General features: G+C 37.0%; 1 protein-coding gene across 4 annotated transcripts in view; it reads left to right on the top strand.

Annotated features, from left to right (window-relative positions):
• Window positions 1-18,160, top strand: part of ESF1 (ESF1 nucleolar pre-rRNA processing protein) — a 50,812-nt gene that overhangs the window by 25,511 nt on the left and 7,141 nt on the right. For all 4 annotated transcript variants that reach the window (XM_087818875.1, XM_016212005.2, XM_016212007.2 and 1 more), the window contains exons 10-11: window positions 11,916-12,037; window positions 15,263-15,350. In XM_087818875.1, the coding sequence (XP_087675001.1) occupies window positions 11,916-12,037; window positions 15,263-15,350 (210 nt within the window). The remainder of the gene's footprint in view (window positions 1-11,915; window positions 12,038-15,262; window positions 15,351-18,160) is intronic.

The following is an 18,160-nucleotide window of genomic DNA, read 5'->3' as shown; positions in this document are numbered from 1 at the left end:
CCCTCTCTGCACGTGCATCACATCAGTTGTACTGTTTGCATCTGTAGCCACTATTTCCAGACAGTAGTACTTTTTTGACTTTGCCTTAGATTTACAATCTGCCTGAAGTCAGTTCAAGAAGAGAGCTGTTTCATGTATTGTTTCCACAGCCCACAGCTATGCCACTATGTTTGAAGTTGTGAATTCTTTGGTCTTTAAAACTTCTGCCTATTCTATTTAAGGTTTTCCCATGTCATTATTCTATATACTATGTGCCTGACTAGCAAAATATCATTTTCCTCACACTTGTTCCATATGTTATTGTGACAGAATTCACTCAAGACTACTTAACTTTTAGCAGTTTCATTATTGCTGTTGTTTTTTTCCCCAAAACTGGAAAGTCTTATAACCTCAAATTTACTACCTTAACACATTCATCTTTTCCCCCCAAATTTTTTCATTGTGTTAAATAAAATACACAATGAAACATACCATCTTAACCATTTTTAGTTTACAGTATTACATATATTCATATTGTTTTGTAACCATCACCACCATCCATCTCTAGAACTCTTTTCATCTTTGCAGAACTGAAGCTTTATATCCATTAAACAAGAACCCTTCATTTTCCCTCCCCCCAGTCCCTGGCAACCACAATTCTCCTTTCTGTCTCTATGATTTTGACTAATAAGTACCTCATGTAAGTGGAATCATACAGTGTCTTTTGGTGACTGGCTTATTTCAGTTAGCAAAATGTCCTCAAGGTTCATCCATGTTATAGCATGTTAGAATTTCCTTCAAGGCTGAATAATATTCCATTGTTTATATACCATATTTTGCTTAATCAACCCAGGCATTGGTGGGCTGCTTCCATATTTTAGCTATATATAGCATTCATTTTTACACATTAACTTCTACAAGTACACGTAGTTGGTTATATTATACCCCGTTTTTCCACTCCCCTTTTTTTGTTTCATTTCTCATACTTATTTTTACATGTTTCTAGGTAATCTTTATAATCACAATGCCTGCATCACATTCCATTGTGTTTCTTATTTGTAAGTTATGAATCACTCCCCTGATGTTTTATTTTAGGCTCTTTCTGATGTTTTGCTATTATGGATAACATAGCCTTATATTGAATTTCTAGTTTGAAAGGTTGTTCAATATTGAAATGCTAGGGTGGTTAAAGTGTTTTTTGTTTTATTTTTATATAAGAAAGTTGTGTTTTTTTCATTAATTTCCCTTTGGTTATATCCCAGCCTCAAAATGTCCGTACATATTAATAGCTTCTGTAGTCAGAGACTCTTCCAGGGAGGAAAACAGACACCCCTGACTTTCAAGCCACCAATTTACAGGTAGATTTTTCAAATACAATGTATAGATTAGGGCCTGCTTATAATGAAATTTGGGATTGTATTAGTGGTTTACTGTGATCATGAAAGAGCATAGAGGGCTTGTGCTAGAAAATATCACTGAGTTTTTTTTTCCCTTTTTATTGTGGGAGAAAAAACCTATAGGTACAAAAGGAAAACACAATGTATGTGTACAGTTTAAAGAGCAATAATAAAATGAACACCTGTGTACCCAGTTTAAGAAAGAACATGACTAATGTCTGCAGTCCTCTATGAGTCCCCCAATTACGCTTCCTTCTTCTGCCAGAGCAGTGACACTGTATTTCATGTTAATTATTCTTTTTCTATTATAAAAGTTTTGCCATGTATGCATGCATCCCTAAACAGTCTATATCTATATATTTATTTTAATTTGGAACTTCATAAAAGCATCTTCTATGTAATCTTTTGTCACTTGCCTTTTGTTATTAATGTTCTATTTTTGAGACGTATCCATGTCCATATAGGAAGATGTGGCCAGTTAATTTTCTCTGCTGCATAGAATTTCATTACAGATCTATCACAGTGTATCTATTCCATCGCCAGTTATTGTAATTTACTGCTCGTGTGAATATTCTTGGACTTGTCACCTAGGTAATACATAGAATTTCATAGATGTGTGTAGAGTGTCTTAGTTGTGGAGCATGTGCACAATTACCTTGACTAGTTCATGCTGAATTGTTTTTCCGGGTGCTATACAATTTTACTCAAACCAGTAATGTCAGAGATCCTGTAACTCGATCCTCACCATGAATTGATAGTTAGGTTTTTCTGTTTTTGCCAGCTGAGTATGTCAGTAATGGTACCTCCTTGTGGTTTTAATGTGTGTGTTGTTCTCAAATACTTGTTGAGTTCCCACTGTGTGTGCCAGACTGTGATTTTCTCTGGGCATATAGCACCAAACAAGATGGACAAAAGTCCTGGCCTTCACGGGCCCTACATTTTAGTGTTTTCAGGTTGGAGGAGTGGGAAGAAAGGGAGTATCAAACAAATAAGTAAAATAATCAGGTGGTGATTAAGGGCAATGGACACAAAAGGATAAAGCCTGCAGGGGAATGGGGGGAGCAGGCAGCAATTTAAATAGAAAGTGACATTTGCACAAAGGCCTAATGGAAAGGATGGTGCACACTATGTGTTATCCTCAGGAAAAGCAGTTCAGGCTGAGGAAACAATGCAAAAGCCCCAAGGGTGAAGCATTTCTGATCCGCCCAGAATGATGAGGCAGATGTGGCTGGAGCAGAATGAACCAGGAATTGGAATGTAGTAGAATTGAGGGCAGACAGGCAAATTACAAGTGTTTGGAGACCCTTGCCTGGTGAGTGTGTAAGTAATGGTAAAGAACTTAACTTAGCTTTTGTTTAGATGAAATGGGAAGAGAAGTTATTTGATCTTTCTTAAATGTCAAAGGATCGATCAGTCATTTTCCTAATTGCTAATAAGGAAGGCCATCTCTTCACATTTCTGTGAAATGCCTGTTGTCTTTTGACCATTTTTATGTCCCATGCTTTGTCTTTGCTTTATGGATTCATAGGAGTTCTTCATTTATCCTATGCTGGTCTTTTATCAGTCATGTGTTTTGCAGATATCTTCTAGTTTGTGATTTGTCTTTTTACTCTCTTTATAGTGTCTGTTGAAGAACAAAAATGGTGTAGTCAAATTTATTAACTTTGTCCCTTTATTCTCCTGTACCACTGATTCACATAATTAGGTTAACCATGATCCTTGAATTAAGACACTGTATCATCATTGGTCCTGAGTAGCCCTCTTTTATTTATTTATTTTTAATAATTAATAAGCAAACTCACTACAAAAACTAGAACTGTGCAATAACTTATATTTATCCATGTTCCCCCCCCTGCTGCTCCGTACCTGAGATATCCATTATCCAGATTTCAGTATTCACTTTGCTTTCCGTTGTATATATTTTCATCTCATTTGTAGTATTTCTAAAAACTAGTTTCCTTAAAAAGGAGTGAAATACTGATATATGCTACAGAGTGGATGAACCTCAAAAATATTATGCTAAGTTAAAGAAGCTAGTCACAAAGACCACATTTTTATATGAAATATCCAGAACAGGTAGATCTATAGAGACAGGAAGTAGGTCGGTGGTTATAGGGGGGAGGTGTGTTTTGCAGTGTCCTGTTGGGGAGAGAAGTAAGGTTTCTTTCTGAGAAGATGAAATATTCTAAAAATAGATTGTGGTGATGGTTACACATGTCTGAATGTACAAAAAACCATTTAATTTTATACTTTAAATAGATGAATTGTATTATATGAACTATATCTCCTTGGCTTCTGGGTTCGTTTTAGATGTTTTTTAATCTTTTGGGACTGATTTTTTTTCACTCAACATTATATTGCTGAGATTTATCTGTATTTTGTGTAGCTGTAGTTCATTCATTTGACTGCTGTATACCACAGTTTATATATGCATTCTGTTAGATAAACATCTGGGTGGTCTTAGGTGTTTACTATGGTGAATTATGCTGCTATGAACATTTCTGTATATCTTCTGGTATGTGTTTCAGTTTTTCTGGGTATTTATCAAGGAGTGTAATTACTGGGTCATAGGGTGTATGAATGTTCAGCTTTACAAGATGAAATACTAAATTATTTTCCAGTATGATGGTATTAGTTTACATTCCCACGACTAGCCCTTGATTTGTGTTTCTCTTGTCGCTAATGAGTTAAAACATCTCTTCATATATTTATTGGCCATATATGTTTCCTCCTCAGTAAAACACTCAGCTATCTTTTGGCCATTTTCCTGTTATATTATTTGTTCTTTTTCTACTGAATTTTAGGATTTCTTTATTTACCTTTGAATACTACTCCTTTGTCTTTTACAAGCTAACATGTCTCTTCTATATGTAACTCCACCCCCACACACACACTTTCTTGGAGGTGTTGCTTAATGAAAAATGTTATTGATTTTAGTATTGTCAAGTAATCTTTTTTTAATAGTTAATGCTTCTTTTGTTTCATATAAGAAATCATATGAAACATGATCTATACAGATGAGACCGATGTTCATCTTTATTTTCTATTAAAGATAGAATGGTTTAAATGTTTTGACATTTAAGTCCTTGATCCACGAGGAGTTGATTTTTTTTAAATATTATATAAGGGATCCAATTTCATCTTCTACATGGAAATTCTTTTTTATTCTCTTCAATTTATTGAATATTCTTTCCCCCAATAATCCGACATGTCACCTCTGTCATGTACCAAAGTTTCAAAACTGCATCTGTCGCTTGGCTCTGTTTGTCTGTTGCTGGACCAGTAGTACCACACTTCCTAAAACTGGATGAAGATTACTAATGACCCTTCCCTCACACACATCTATCTTCACTCTAGGCCAGTGAATATGAGGGCTGTGAAAAAACCAAAACACCACCATCACCAACAACAACAACAAAAAACATTTGAAAGAGCTGCTTATACTCAGAGAGGTTTCACTTAGAGCAAGAGCACAATGTTCAGAATTACACAATTGGGTTTTTACTGATAATGTATTGTGAATTCCAGAGAATTTAGTGGTAGAGAGTTAAATGGGGAGGGAGATGATGGCAGAAGACAGGATATTCAGTTAACTTCAGAGGATTAGAGCATGGGAGATTAAGGGGATCCTGATGATTAGGGGCTTTTTGTGGTTGACCAAGATAAATAGGGATAAAAGGCACAAAGAGATTATTCCTGGTAGGTTCCAGGCAGATTTGGGGGGTGAGGTTGTTAATGTGGAGGATTAGAGAGGGAAGGGTATCTGCTGTTGCCATGGATTTGCCAAGCCAGCTCCCCTCTTAACCCGTTCCTGGGGAGGAGCAAGTTTACTTGAGCTCACTAGGCTTCCCCTTAACTCCTGTTGACAGAGAAGTGAAGAAGCCAGCTAACTAAAGAGGACACAACCTTAATCCCAGGGCTCTGGCACGCACTCTGGAGCCTTGCTCCACAGTGCTGCCACCTTTGGTTCTACCTTTTAAAATAGTTTTCTGTTCTGAATTTCACTATGATGTATCTAGGTCATTTTTTGTTTGTTGCTTTCATGTTGCTTAGAATTAATTGGATACCCAGAATCCTAAAGATAAGCATCTTTCATCAGCTCTGAAAACATCTCAGCATTTTCTCTTAAAATATTGCCTTTTCTTCTCTACTTGCTCCTTCTGGAAATCCTACTTGATCTATGTGGTACCTGCTCATTCCCCATATGCTAACTCATATTTTCCATACCTTTGAATTTATGTAATATATTGGTTAATTTCTTCAGTTCTGCCTTTCATTTCATTAATTTTTTTCTTTACCTCTGTATAGTCTGCTGTTAACTTGGTCATTGGCTGTAATTTCAGTCATGTTTTTTACTTTAGGAAGTCTCCCCCTCTCCCCCTTGTCTGTCTCCTACTTTTAGTAATCTTTTTAATTATCTCTTTTTTCTTTTTCTTTTTTTTTAAAAATACGTCTTTATTGATTTCAGAGAGAGGAAGGGAGAGGGAGAGAAAGAGAAGCATCAGTGATGAGAGAGTCATTGATCTGCTGCCTCCTGCACGCCCCCCACTGAGGATCAAGCCCCCAACTTGGGCATGTACCCTGACCAGGAATTGAACTGCCATCTCCTGGGTCATAGGTCAATGCTCAATAGTTGGGCCATGCCAGTCAAGCTCTTTTGTTTTTCTTCAAATGTGCTGATTTTATATTCTATATCTGAATAATTCCAGAACCTCTAGTTTTTATAGGTCTGACTTCTCTTACTTTGTTTCTGCTAACTGGTTCATATTGAATGTTGATTGTGATCGCATTGTTCTTAGAGCTTTACCTGTGGGAATTCTGTAAGGCCTGGGTCAAAAGTGCCTCTTTTTGAGAGTATTTGCCAGGTGCCTAAGGGCATTTCCAATCCAAAATCAATTGAAACCAAATTTTTGGATTGGGCTATTTTGGCCCACACAGATAGTGTGAATTCCAACCACAAACCCATGGGTTTGTGGGCTTGTGGTTATAAGTTCTCTGGGGGAAAAATATATTTTTACTCCCTTGTTCTGCCCATAGCCAAGGCCCAAACAGGCTTGTATTCCCTCTGAGTTGTCAGATAAGGAACAGCACCCACTTGAAGGCACCCTTAAGGATCCTGGCTTCCTGGTAGTGGTCTCCGATGGGACTTTCCACCATGAAGAGGCTCCAAACATCAGCTCCTGCCTCCTAGGCTAGCAGCCTATTAAAACCCAAGATGTACTCCTCCATAGCAGATTGGTGTATGTCCCCAAGGAAAACTCCCTGCTCTGAGATAGTTTAACATTTCTATTGAGCTTTCTTGTTGTGACTGGACTCTGAAAAATTCCCTTTGTTTTCTTATACCTTAGCCATTCATTTAAAAGTTTTCTGTATTTTCTACCTTATCTATAAACATTATGTGTAAAAGATAACAGTAGAACAAGTAGTTGTTCAATCCCCTTTGCCATAAATTAAATAGAATGGCTTCACCAGACTACGCCAGAATTTTCATGTTAGTATTAAGACAGCTTGATATTATGTACATTGTGATCACAAACTACTTGAAAGGCAAAGAAAACATACAAATAAAGTACAGATAAATGTAGGAAACAATAACTCCCTAATGAGACCCAAATGTCTTATACTTAAAGTCAGCTTTTTAAGACTATTTGATTCTAAGCAGCAGGGACAGCTTAGTTCAGAGTAAACTGAATACAGTTAAGTCCTCACTCAACATCTTTGACTTTGAGTGAAACAATGTATAATGAAAATAATTTTTTCATAGGCTAATTGATATAAACAAGAGTTAAGTTCTGTATGGCATCTCACTAACCTTGTAACCACTGAGCCACACCAACCAGGGTACATTTTGTTTTTTATAAACAAAGCCCAGTATGGTGCCTGCTTAAGTTATTTTAAGTTGTTCGTGACCTGCCCATGAAGACTTTGAATATTTCAAATGAGTCCAGCCCAGAGAAATGCGTATTGTTTCAGTGGGTTTCAAAAGGAGATTCTATATTTATTTATTTATTTATTATTTATTTATTTATTTATTTATTTAATATCTTTATTGGTTTCAGAGAGAGGGAGGGAGAGGGGAAGAGAGAGAGAGAAACATCAATGATGAGAGTCGTCATTGATCGGCTGCCTCCTGCACACCCCCCACTGGGGATTAAGGCATGTGCCCTGACCGGGAATCGAACCATGATCTCTTGGATCCTAAGCCGATGCTCTGCTGAGCCACACCCGTCCAGGCGAAAGGATATTTTAAAGTATTTTTCTCTGTATGCAAGTTACCAAAATAATTCTGAATGGATTGCTTAAATTATTATTGTCATAATTGAGTCATCTATGTTTGTGGTTGGCTTTGAGAAGTTTTTTACCCCTTATTTGTAAGATTATTGATGTTATTTTTAACTAATCTGGCAGTTTTTGAATATACATTAAAAAAATTTTTAAACAAATTTGTACAAAACTTAAAACAGTTATAGTTGTTTTTCATTCACATAGTGGCTACTCTCAAATGATGCTGAAACTGTCTGAAAAATGTTCTTGTGCATATGCCAGGAGGCTTCTGGGATGGGCGTATTTTTAAGAACTTAGAACATAAACAACTGTGATCTGTGGCAAGAGATTTAAATGACCTCATAATGACGATGAGAACAAAGCATTTTTAAGTTATCGTGGTGGTGTGTTAATCCATTGCAATGTGTTTGTCATTCTACTATTTTGGTGTATTATGTGAAAGCCCAGCAAAAAAAATATAGACTGTTTAGCTGAAGATACTATTTATTGTTGTAAACAAACTAATTGCCAGAAAAATATAAAATATTTCCTGGGGAAAAAATATTCCATGAATTAGCCTAGAGTTATAGGTCCTTTAAAAAACCACATGAATCACTTTGGGATAAAGGCCATTTATTTAGATCTTAAAGTTTTGATTCATTTTCTGTTGGAGAGAATATATTCCAAACATGAAAGATCAAACAGTTGGCTTGAAATAAGAATCCTCCCTTCAAGACAGATCAGTTAAGTGTTTAAGCACTTACTCTGTGTCTGGCACTATACTAAATATTATGGAATACAAAAGAAGGTGACTTTAGTTGCCTTTGGTCTAGTTGGAAGAACAAGCATACTCAGATGAAACTTCTGAAGTGGAAAAGACATTATGTAATCAAATACCAAAAAAAACCCCACATCATTTATAAAGTACAAATAATGAAATAGCCTTTGTTTTCAGAAATGTCTTCTAATCATTGTCTAGAACAGTGGTTCTCAACTAGAGGTGATTTGGTCCCCCACGGGGACATTTGGTAATATCTAGAGACATTTTTTATTTTCACAACTGGAGCTACTGGCATCTAGTGGATAGGCCAAAAATACTGCTTAAAATCCTACAATGCACAGGATTATCCTTCACAACAAAGAATGTGTCTGGTCCAAAATGATAGTGCTGAAATGAGAAAACCAGATGTAAAATCTTTGCTGGTCAGTTTTGAAGTTGTGGGAGATGGACTCCCATCTGCCCCTAGACCTCTACAGCCCCTTTAAATGTTCTTTGCCTGAGGCCCTTGGATCCTTACATGCAGATGAACATTAGGTATTCATAAATTCCCTGAACATTGTATGCAAGTTTTTCCGGTACATTATTTCAGGGATAGATTCCATAGCTTTGATCAAGTTCTCAAGTTTTTTATGTTCTCAAGAAAGGTCAAGACCCAGTCACGTGTGGAGTAGAGGCACATAGAGATTGAGACACATCAAATCAATGTTCTAGTCACTTAAAAGACAATAACAAAGAACCTTCCTTAGCATCATACTTAGCTAGAAGTAGAGTTTAAGTTTCAAGGATCAAAGTTACAGTCATGTGCTGCAAAACAACGTTTGGGTCAGAGATGGACCACATAGATGAAGGTGGTCTGATAAGATTACAATGGAGCTGAAAATTTTTATCACCTAGAGTTATAACCGTTGTGACCTCATGATGCAGCGTATTACTCATGTTTGTGGTGACGCTGGTATCAACAAACCTGTGTTGCCAGTTGTATAAAAGTTTGGCACATACAGCTATGTGCAGTACATAATACTTGATGATGATAAATGACTGTGTTACTGGTTTATGTATTTACTTAATATTTATCATTATTTAGACTGTACTCTTTCTACTTATATTAAAAAACATTTGCTGTAAAGTAGTATGCCATGTTGCACAGGCACAGCTTCATGCATCTTGTGTTGACTGCGTCTTGAATGCATCATTTTCTTTTGTGCTTGATTTAATCTTGTGTTGTTTTGTTCATCATAACCTTGAAGCATACAAAACCTACTAATGTTGCCAGTAAGAGGATTGATCTGGAAACAAAATTAAAAGTGATTAAGGATGCCTTGGCCAGGTAGCTCAGTTGGTTAGAGCTTTGTCCCCATACACTATGGTCCCCATACACCGTGGCTCAATCCCCAGTCAGGGCACATAGAAGAATCAACCAGTGAAAACAATTGGGTGGAACAGCAGATCGATGTCTCTCTTCCCCTTACTCCCTCTTTCCTCTTTTTCCCCCTCTCCCTTTATCTTTCTAAAATCAATAAATATAAATGAATAAATAAAGTCAGTAAGGATAACAGAAGTGGAAAATCAGCACCGATTATTGCTTGCTAGTCAGGCATGTCCTCTTCTACCATGGCATGTCCTCTTCTACCATGGCTGTGATCTTGAAGAATAAGAACAAGGTGATGGAAGCTGTTAAATGATCTTCATTGAAGGCAGCGGAACTCAAAAAGGACTGTATCAGAAATGGAGAAACTTCTAATGGCCTGATCGAGGACCATACACACAAGGGTCTCCCTTCCAGCATTATGACAGTCGTGGGCAAAGCAAAAAGTTTGTAATGTTGAAAGGAAAGCTGGACCTGACTAAGATGCTGAAATTACTGCTAGCTGTGGGTAGTTTAAATGATGCAGTACATAATGTGAAGGTGGCTGGTGAGTCTTCAAGTGTTAATATGAAGGCAGCTGAATTTTTGGAAACTAGATAAGCTGATTATGGAGGAAAATTACTTGCCAGAGCAAATAATTCAATTTGGATGAAACCTGCCTATTCTGAAAATGGATTCTTGAAAGGACTGTTATCCAGAAGGAGGCCAAGTCAGTCCCAGGTTTCAAGATTTAATTTTTATGGACAGGATAAGTCTTGCTTAGGGGCAGTGCTACAGGCTACAAATTGAAACCCTTTGTGACCTGGCACAATGAGAAGCCCAGGGCCTTCAAATATATCAATAAGAACACACTGCCATTGTACTATTATAATTTTGGTTATTGTTAATAATGTTCCTGGACATCCTCCTTGTACTGATAACTTCATGCTGTTCTTTGGGGCTCAAGATTCAAAGCACTACTTTTAGTTGTTTTATATATTTGAACTTCTACAAAATATTTTCTTTGAGGGGGAAAATGTATGTGGGAGGGGCAGTTGCATGCTTCTAATCTAAACTGACCTCATTTTGCAGGTGACAAACCTGAGGCCCAAAACTTTAGATTTTACTCATGGGCTCTATATTTGTTTATTCTAGGTCAAACCACCATTTTAGATGTTTCTGGTTATATTACATAGGATAACCAGTTCAAATTCCATCTGTGTAGCTTCCTAGCTACATGTTCTTAGGCAAGTTGCTAAACTCTCAGGAAAAATGGGAATTATTATGTCTTTAAGATTGTTTTCTTTGTCTTAGAATGTAAAATGTATCTGGGAAAATGATCTGGATCAACCATGTCAGCATTTCGAATCATTCTATTATTGTTTTAAAATGGATTTTGTATCATCTAAATATTGAAGCCCCCTCTTCCCCGAACCCAGCCATGACCTCCAGAAAAGTACTACAAAATAAAACAAACATCTTTATTATCAAAGAAGACAACACAATAGTCATAGTTCCTTTCCTTTGGCAGTTATGAGGGTCTTCAAGGACTGATAGCAGTCTTGGGGCTTTTTTACCTTCTCACCCACTCCAGCTATTACATAAGCCACCTAGAAACTTTTAGGAGCTACAAAATGCAAGGAACAAAGACCTTTAGAGTTGAAATACAACAGCAAATAACAGCATTGAAAGAGTTAAACCATACAAAGTGGAATCTGAACTTAGTGGTCCTTTTGATCTTAAAGATGTGGCCTCACAGTGTGCTGGAGGCATGATTATGAAAGTGCTTTCTTTCTGGGGTATTTCAACAGCGATGCCTTACCAGTCAGTTTTTGTTAGTCACCTGTTCTAGAATTATTCTTAGGCTCTCAAAGCAATTAAGTATAGAGAAATGAAATTTGAGGCTAAATAAACAGTTTTTCTTCATTGGCTTAATCATATATCAAGTTACTGGGTTTATTTGGTTTGGTTAGGTTTATTGTTGTTTGCTATTAGAAAATAGCTTTGATATAAGTTGATCCTACATTCTGTGATCTTACAGTATTAAAACATTCAGTTTTGCATTTTATCTTGTTACTCTATTAAATATATATGTTACCTTTTTTGGTAATTTGCATTTTAAACTTAACTATTTTTGTGTTTTCCTTAGGTCTTAAAGAAAGTGCAGAAGAGATGGTCAAAAACAAATTGGAAGGAAAAGATAAACTGACCCCTTGGGAACAATTTTTAGAGAAGAAGAAAGAGAAAAAAAGACTGAAAAAGAAACAGAAGGTATCAAAGATAATTATAGCCAAATATTTACTGAACAGCAGCCATGTATGAGAAGGTACCAGGTGCTTAGTACCCATCATCACAGTGTAACCACTCTCTAGAGTAGGCCTTGCTACCATTGCAGTTTTGAGAAAGGAAGGGGGAAATCCAGTAGGTTAAGTGTTTTCCACGAGGCTACATGATGTGCAAAGTCTGGTGAAAACCCAGAGCTACTTAAATCCACAGCCACTGTGCTCTAATATTTTGCATTTACATGCTGCCTAAATAAAATACATAGTTTAGTTTGATATCTAGATGTAAAACAGCTTGATTCTCTTCTGTTTTTGAGGAAGAGAGGGGCATACAGACTTCTTTACTTGAGGATATATACATATAAAAGTTTTTAATATGGAGGAAATTTTCTATACATTTTTATTTTTCATCCCACTGTTTTCACTTTTCAGTATTATCATATGGCTCTTTTAACATCTTACTGTCATTAAGTTTCTTGATGAGGGATATTTTCTCCGATAATATGGTGTATGTGAAAAATCTGAATTGACTCCCATCATAACATTCTGCAGGATTAGCTTCCTTGAATAGCAGAGACCACTTAATGGTTTTTGCCACTGAAAATACTCTTATCTTGCCACCAAAGTGCAGCATTCTGGCAGTAAAGTCATTTTCTTAAGATGGTGTCACTAATCACAGAATTTTGCAACTTGAGGCATCTTAAATGATTAGTTCTAATCCATCCCTGATGTTTTACAGTCGTAGAAAATTAAGTGATTTGTCTGAGGATTCATCGCCAAGCAGAGACCAGAATCCAGCTCTCTCACTCTAGTGTTCTTCCTACTGTACTGTGTTCTCTCTATACTACGTAAGCTTGTGCTTTTGGTACAGCTGTGACTTTCAGTGCCTGTAAAGATAGAGGGTTACAAAACTGAATGATGAAATAGAGTGATTTTTGTACTCTTATAGCTAGTATTTCTGGAAATGGCTAGTAAAATGAGGAAATGGGGTAAGACCCCTGTCCCCATTGGTATGGTACCTCTCTTCTTCCCTGAAACTTCCTTTAAAACTAAGTAGGCAGTAAAGTTTTTTGTTTTTTTTTAATATATCTTTATTGATTTCAGAGAGAGGAAAGGGGAGGGAGAGAGAGAGATAGAAACATCAATGATGAGAGAGTCATTAATCAAGCCCACATCCCAGGCATGTGCCCTGACTAGGAATCGAACCCTGATCGCCTGGATCCTAGGTTGATGCTCAACCACTGAGCCACGCCCGGCCGGGCCAGTAAAGTTTTTTTTGTGTTGTTTTTGTGTTGTTGTTTTTTTTTTAATATATCTTTATTGATTTCAAGGAAAGGAAAGGAGAGGGAGAGAGAGAGACAGAAACATCAATGATGAGAGAGTCATTGATCGAGCCCGCAACCCAGGCATGTGCCCTGACCGGGAATAGAACCCCGATCTCCTGGATCCTAGGTCGACGCTCAACTGCTGAGCCATGCCCGGCCAGGCCCAGTAAAGTATTTTTAAGTAGAATAATTTCACAGGTCACTAAGCCATCAATTTATTGGAAGACTTACAAGTGGGTCTTTATAGGGTCGGCAAAGTAGTCATTTGTTTCTGAGAACTTTAGCAGCAATTTGATTTTATTTATATAAAATAAATTTATTTCTTTGATTTTTATTTGCTAGGTACTGTCCCTTCATTAGACTAAGACCTGGCTCATTTTATCAATAACATTAAAAATACACTTGTGGAGTGCTCAGTTTGTTCCAGACTCTGTGCCCTGTACTGGACTTGGTGATTCCAGCAGATGCCTTCCAACTCCACAGGTTCTCCATATATAGAAGGGTTTCAAGAATTTTCTTCAAGTTATAAGTATTTTCCCCTTTTTCTCTCTGTGACTTCAGTTTTGATACTGAGAAATTATTACTGAAGAAATGAATACATTTATATGCCATAGTTGATAATAGTTATAGTTTAGATCTAAAAAAAGATAAATATATGAGTGGACATGAAGTTAGTTGCGAATATTTCATGATCTTTGTTGGAAACATATTACTGTTGAATCGATTATAATATTTTAGTGAAAAAATTCTTAGAAGCCCTGTTCTTAAAAGGATATTAATATCAAAATGAATACTGAGGGCTTGGTGAGCCTTCTTTAGCATGCAGGGTGATGCTTAGTAATGTGTGTTCTAAATGTCTCTGTTAAAATGGTTCATGTTCTGGATTCCTGGGGATGAACTTGGTATGGTTAGTCTGATCTTAGTTTGCATATGTTCTATTTATTTTATAGACTTGAATTTTTAATTAAACATGCTAATTTAGTAGACTGCCTGTTCACATTTCATTAGGAAAAATTTAACCAACAGACTTGCTTAAAAATAGCCCAAAAGTTTTTAGGGATAGATTATGGATAAAACAAGATCTGTGTTGAAATTTGGGTAATGAAAATGAACAGGGGGGCTATCCTTACTGCTTTTACGTATATTTGAGTTTTCAAAATAAAGAATCATTATTTTTTTTTAAATATATCTTTATTGATTTCAGAGAGAGGAAAGGAGAGGGAGAGAGAGAGAGAGAAACATCAATGACGAGAGAGTCATTGATAGAGTCCGCAACCCGGGCATGTGCCCTGACCGGGAATAGAACCCCGATCTCCTGGATCCTAGGTCGACACTCAACCGCTGAGCCACGCCCGGACGGGCAAGAATCACTATTTTTAATTAACCAGCAAGTGAATTGTTTTAAATAATAATTTAAAAGATAACCCACAGTGCGCTACTTCATACTATTTATAGCACACTCTATTTCTCAGTTTTCTCACTACCCATCTAAAAGTATTTTCCTCCTTTGAATGTCTGTATCATTTTATTTTTTTCTCTTCTAGCATTTTCTATCTTGAATTATTACTACTGATGTATATGTCTGTCTGTGTCTAACTTCCTTTAATAGATTGTAAAATTTTTGAAGATAGAAACCATGTATCTGATACCTTTCATTTCTCCTCAATGCCCTACAAAGTTTCCTGCATTTATTAAGTGTCCCATAAATACTTGTTGGGCAAACAAAAGGGTGGCTCAGATGGGAGTTATTTTATAAACTGATCCATTTAATAAACTAGTTTAATTATTTTAATTTAAATAATGTGATTTAAAGAAACCATATTATTTTCCTTCACATATATATGCTGGTCCTTGTAATAAACTATATGTATTTTACATTCAATCTTAAGGCTCTTGCTGAAGAGGCCAGTGACGATGAACTTCCCTCTGATGTTGATTTGAATGACCCATACTTTGCTGAAGAAGTTAAAAAAATTGGTAAGCCAGTATACATTTGTAGTTTTCAATTGGAATCTAAAGAAAAAAGGTAACATGGGTTGAAACAGTATAAGCTACTCATTCTTTTAAAATTCCTAGAATTTGTATACTTCCCTTAGTGCCTTATGAGCAGGTCTTTCCTGCGGTGTATAACCATTGACCAGATTAAGAAGGGTCTGCCTGCCCCCTGTACATGCAAGGAGCAATGTCATGGCAGGAGGCTTGTGGTAACACTAGTAATTTAACAGTTTACTGGGGATTCCTTTCTGGGAAATATCCTTATAGACAGATTGACTATAAGAGACTGAAAGGAAAAGGAGTAGTCATCTTCTTGTGCTCCTTCACTGCTTTTTTATAACTCATCCACTGTAGGTCTCGCTTTACAAAGGCTATGAGAAAGTATGAAATAAATTTTTTTATACTTATGTGGATATGTTTATAAGTTTAAAATTTTTACATGGTGGTGTATAAAAGCTTTTCTGCTCAAATAAACATCTATGTCTCATACTATTTTTGCATTTATCCTGCTTCATTAAAGCTGAAAACCAGCCTCCTCCCCTTTTTCCTTGAATCCCTAAACTACCAAGTATTTGATTTCCTATGTCCAAGGAACCATGGCATGTGCACCACTCATTATTTCCTGAATGCTTTTATTCTTACCTTTTTGGTCTGTGTAAATGCGTGTGGTGGGGTGCAGGCCATAGTTGGACAAGTCAGTGCAGAGACCACTGTAGGCGTCTTCCATTCATTCTCATGCATTTTGTTTTGCCCTGATCTGAATACCACACACATGAACCCCAAAGGCCTGCTGCTGGAGCAACTCCATGCTGGCACTGTGCAGAGAAGGGTTTTATGAAGTTTCCCTGCTGCTTGTCCCTTGTGACTAGTGGGCCAGAATAGTTCTCAACAGGAAAGTCAAAATTGCTCAAAATTATTTCCTGGTTGTTAGAGCCTTTTAGCACTGACATTTTATTGATGAAAAGGAGATCAAAATGAATAAAGGCTATTATAGGATGTGAGATTCTTGGGAATTGGAAAGGGAAATGGAAACTTAGCATGTTCTGCTTTTTATCATACCTGAGCGGTCATTTCTAGATGATGATGGATTTTAGTCTTATCCTCTGATTTCAGGAAACCAAGTTTATTATACGGAGAAATGCAAAGCATTATAGTTTCCTTGTTCTCATTCCAAAGTGCTTCATTTGGCACGTGAAATCTGGTCAGATTGCAGAACTCAGGACAGGATTCAAAGAGTAAGTTAAATGGTTTGATGGCTTGGGGTAGCTTATTTCTTGGAATCAGCACATTTCGATTGTGAATAAGCTTTTTCTAAAGTTAGTATCAGAAGTTCCAAGGGAAAGAAAGCATAGATAAAGTTTTCTTTCTTCCAATATACTTTTGATCTCAGAATACTGCATAGAAGTAAGTATGTATATGTCGGCTTAAGTTGTTTTTTTAAAACAAAAAGAATACCAGAAAGGCTGAGAACTTAATATAAAATCTAGTGCTAAAAAATGGTATTTTGCCATGTTTGTTTACTCATTCTATCAGTAAGTATTTCTGAGTGCCTACCAGGTGCTGGGCTCTGCTAGGCTGGAGATACAACAGTAGTACTACAGGCAAGGTTACATCCTTTGAGAAGTCTATAGTTTTAGAAAAATATGCTAAACAGGTAAACATAAGAATATTTGAGAATATGGTCAGTGTTTTAAAGGAAATAAATATGGTAATATAGAGGATATAAGGGGGGAGGGAGAAGGAGAGTAGCTTACTTAAATAGGGTAGGCAAAGAAGGCTTCTCTGAGGTGGTGACATTAGAGCTGACACCTGTAGAATGAGAAGGAATCAGCCATAAAGAGCTGGGGGAAGAGCAGTGCAGATGAGAGAAAAGTGCGTGAGATGAGGAAGAACTTGTGTGGGAGAAATTGAGACACCAATATGGCTGGAGCATGGACAGAGAGGGAATTTGGTATAAGGCTAGGCTGGAATGCAGGACTTACCTGTAGGGCCTTGTTGTCATGGCAACAAATTTGGATGCTGTTCTGAAAGTGAGCAGTCACTGAAGTGTCTTTAAGCAAGTATGTGATGTGACATGGTCTGGTGTATGTTTTAACATTGCCCTTCTTCCTGTGAAGAGAACAGATTGAAGAAGGGCATTGGTGAGAGCTGGGAGGTCAGGATTTTGCAAAGGTCTCTACACGAGATGACGGCTGGCTTAGATGGCATGCCAGCAGTGGAATCAGGAGAACATGGAGTGAGAGATGAGATGTGTTGTGGAGGTAGGCTTGCTGACTTACTTGGATACGTAAAAGATGTAGCATAACTTCTAGAGTTTTTGTTTGAGTCCGGAAGAATGTGCTTCCATTTACTGAGGAAGAAATGTAGGAACAAAAGGTTTGGGTGAGAAGTAAGGTCAGTAGGTTAATTTTGGACATAATTCCCTTGAGATATCAGTTAGGCATCCAAGTGGAGATAATTGTCTATGCGATTTGCTGACTAGTCAAAGTAAATATAGATTACAAATCAGTAAAATCGTATTTCAGACCTGGGACTGTAGGTAAAAAGCATTGATTAAAGAGGAGAATGCAGGATTGAACTCCAAGGTCAGGTAAAGCCTATATAAGGTACTATCCGCTCTGTTATACTAGAGAGGGCACTCCCTGTAAGGTAGGGGGAAAGCTTAAGGAACTGAGAAGGAGCAGCGTGTGTTTGGAAGGATGTATCTGTAGTTCAGGTCCCATGGTTGAGCACAGCAGTATTTTAAGCCAGGTGGACGTGGGTACATTTGTGATACCTTTGCCCTAGGCAAA

This window comes from Miniopterus natalensis, chromosome 7 (assembly GCF_054644295.1).
Source record: "Miniopterus natalensis isolate mMinNat1 chromosome 7, mMinNat1.hap1, whole genome shotgun sequence".
Lineage (NCBI taxonomy): Eukaryota > Metazoa > Chordata > Mammalia > Chiroptera > Miniopteridae > Miniopterus > Miniopterus natalensis.
Note: the sequence above shows the minus strand (reverse complement) of the source record. Positions and strands in the feature narration are given on the sequence as shown.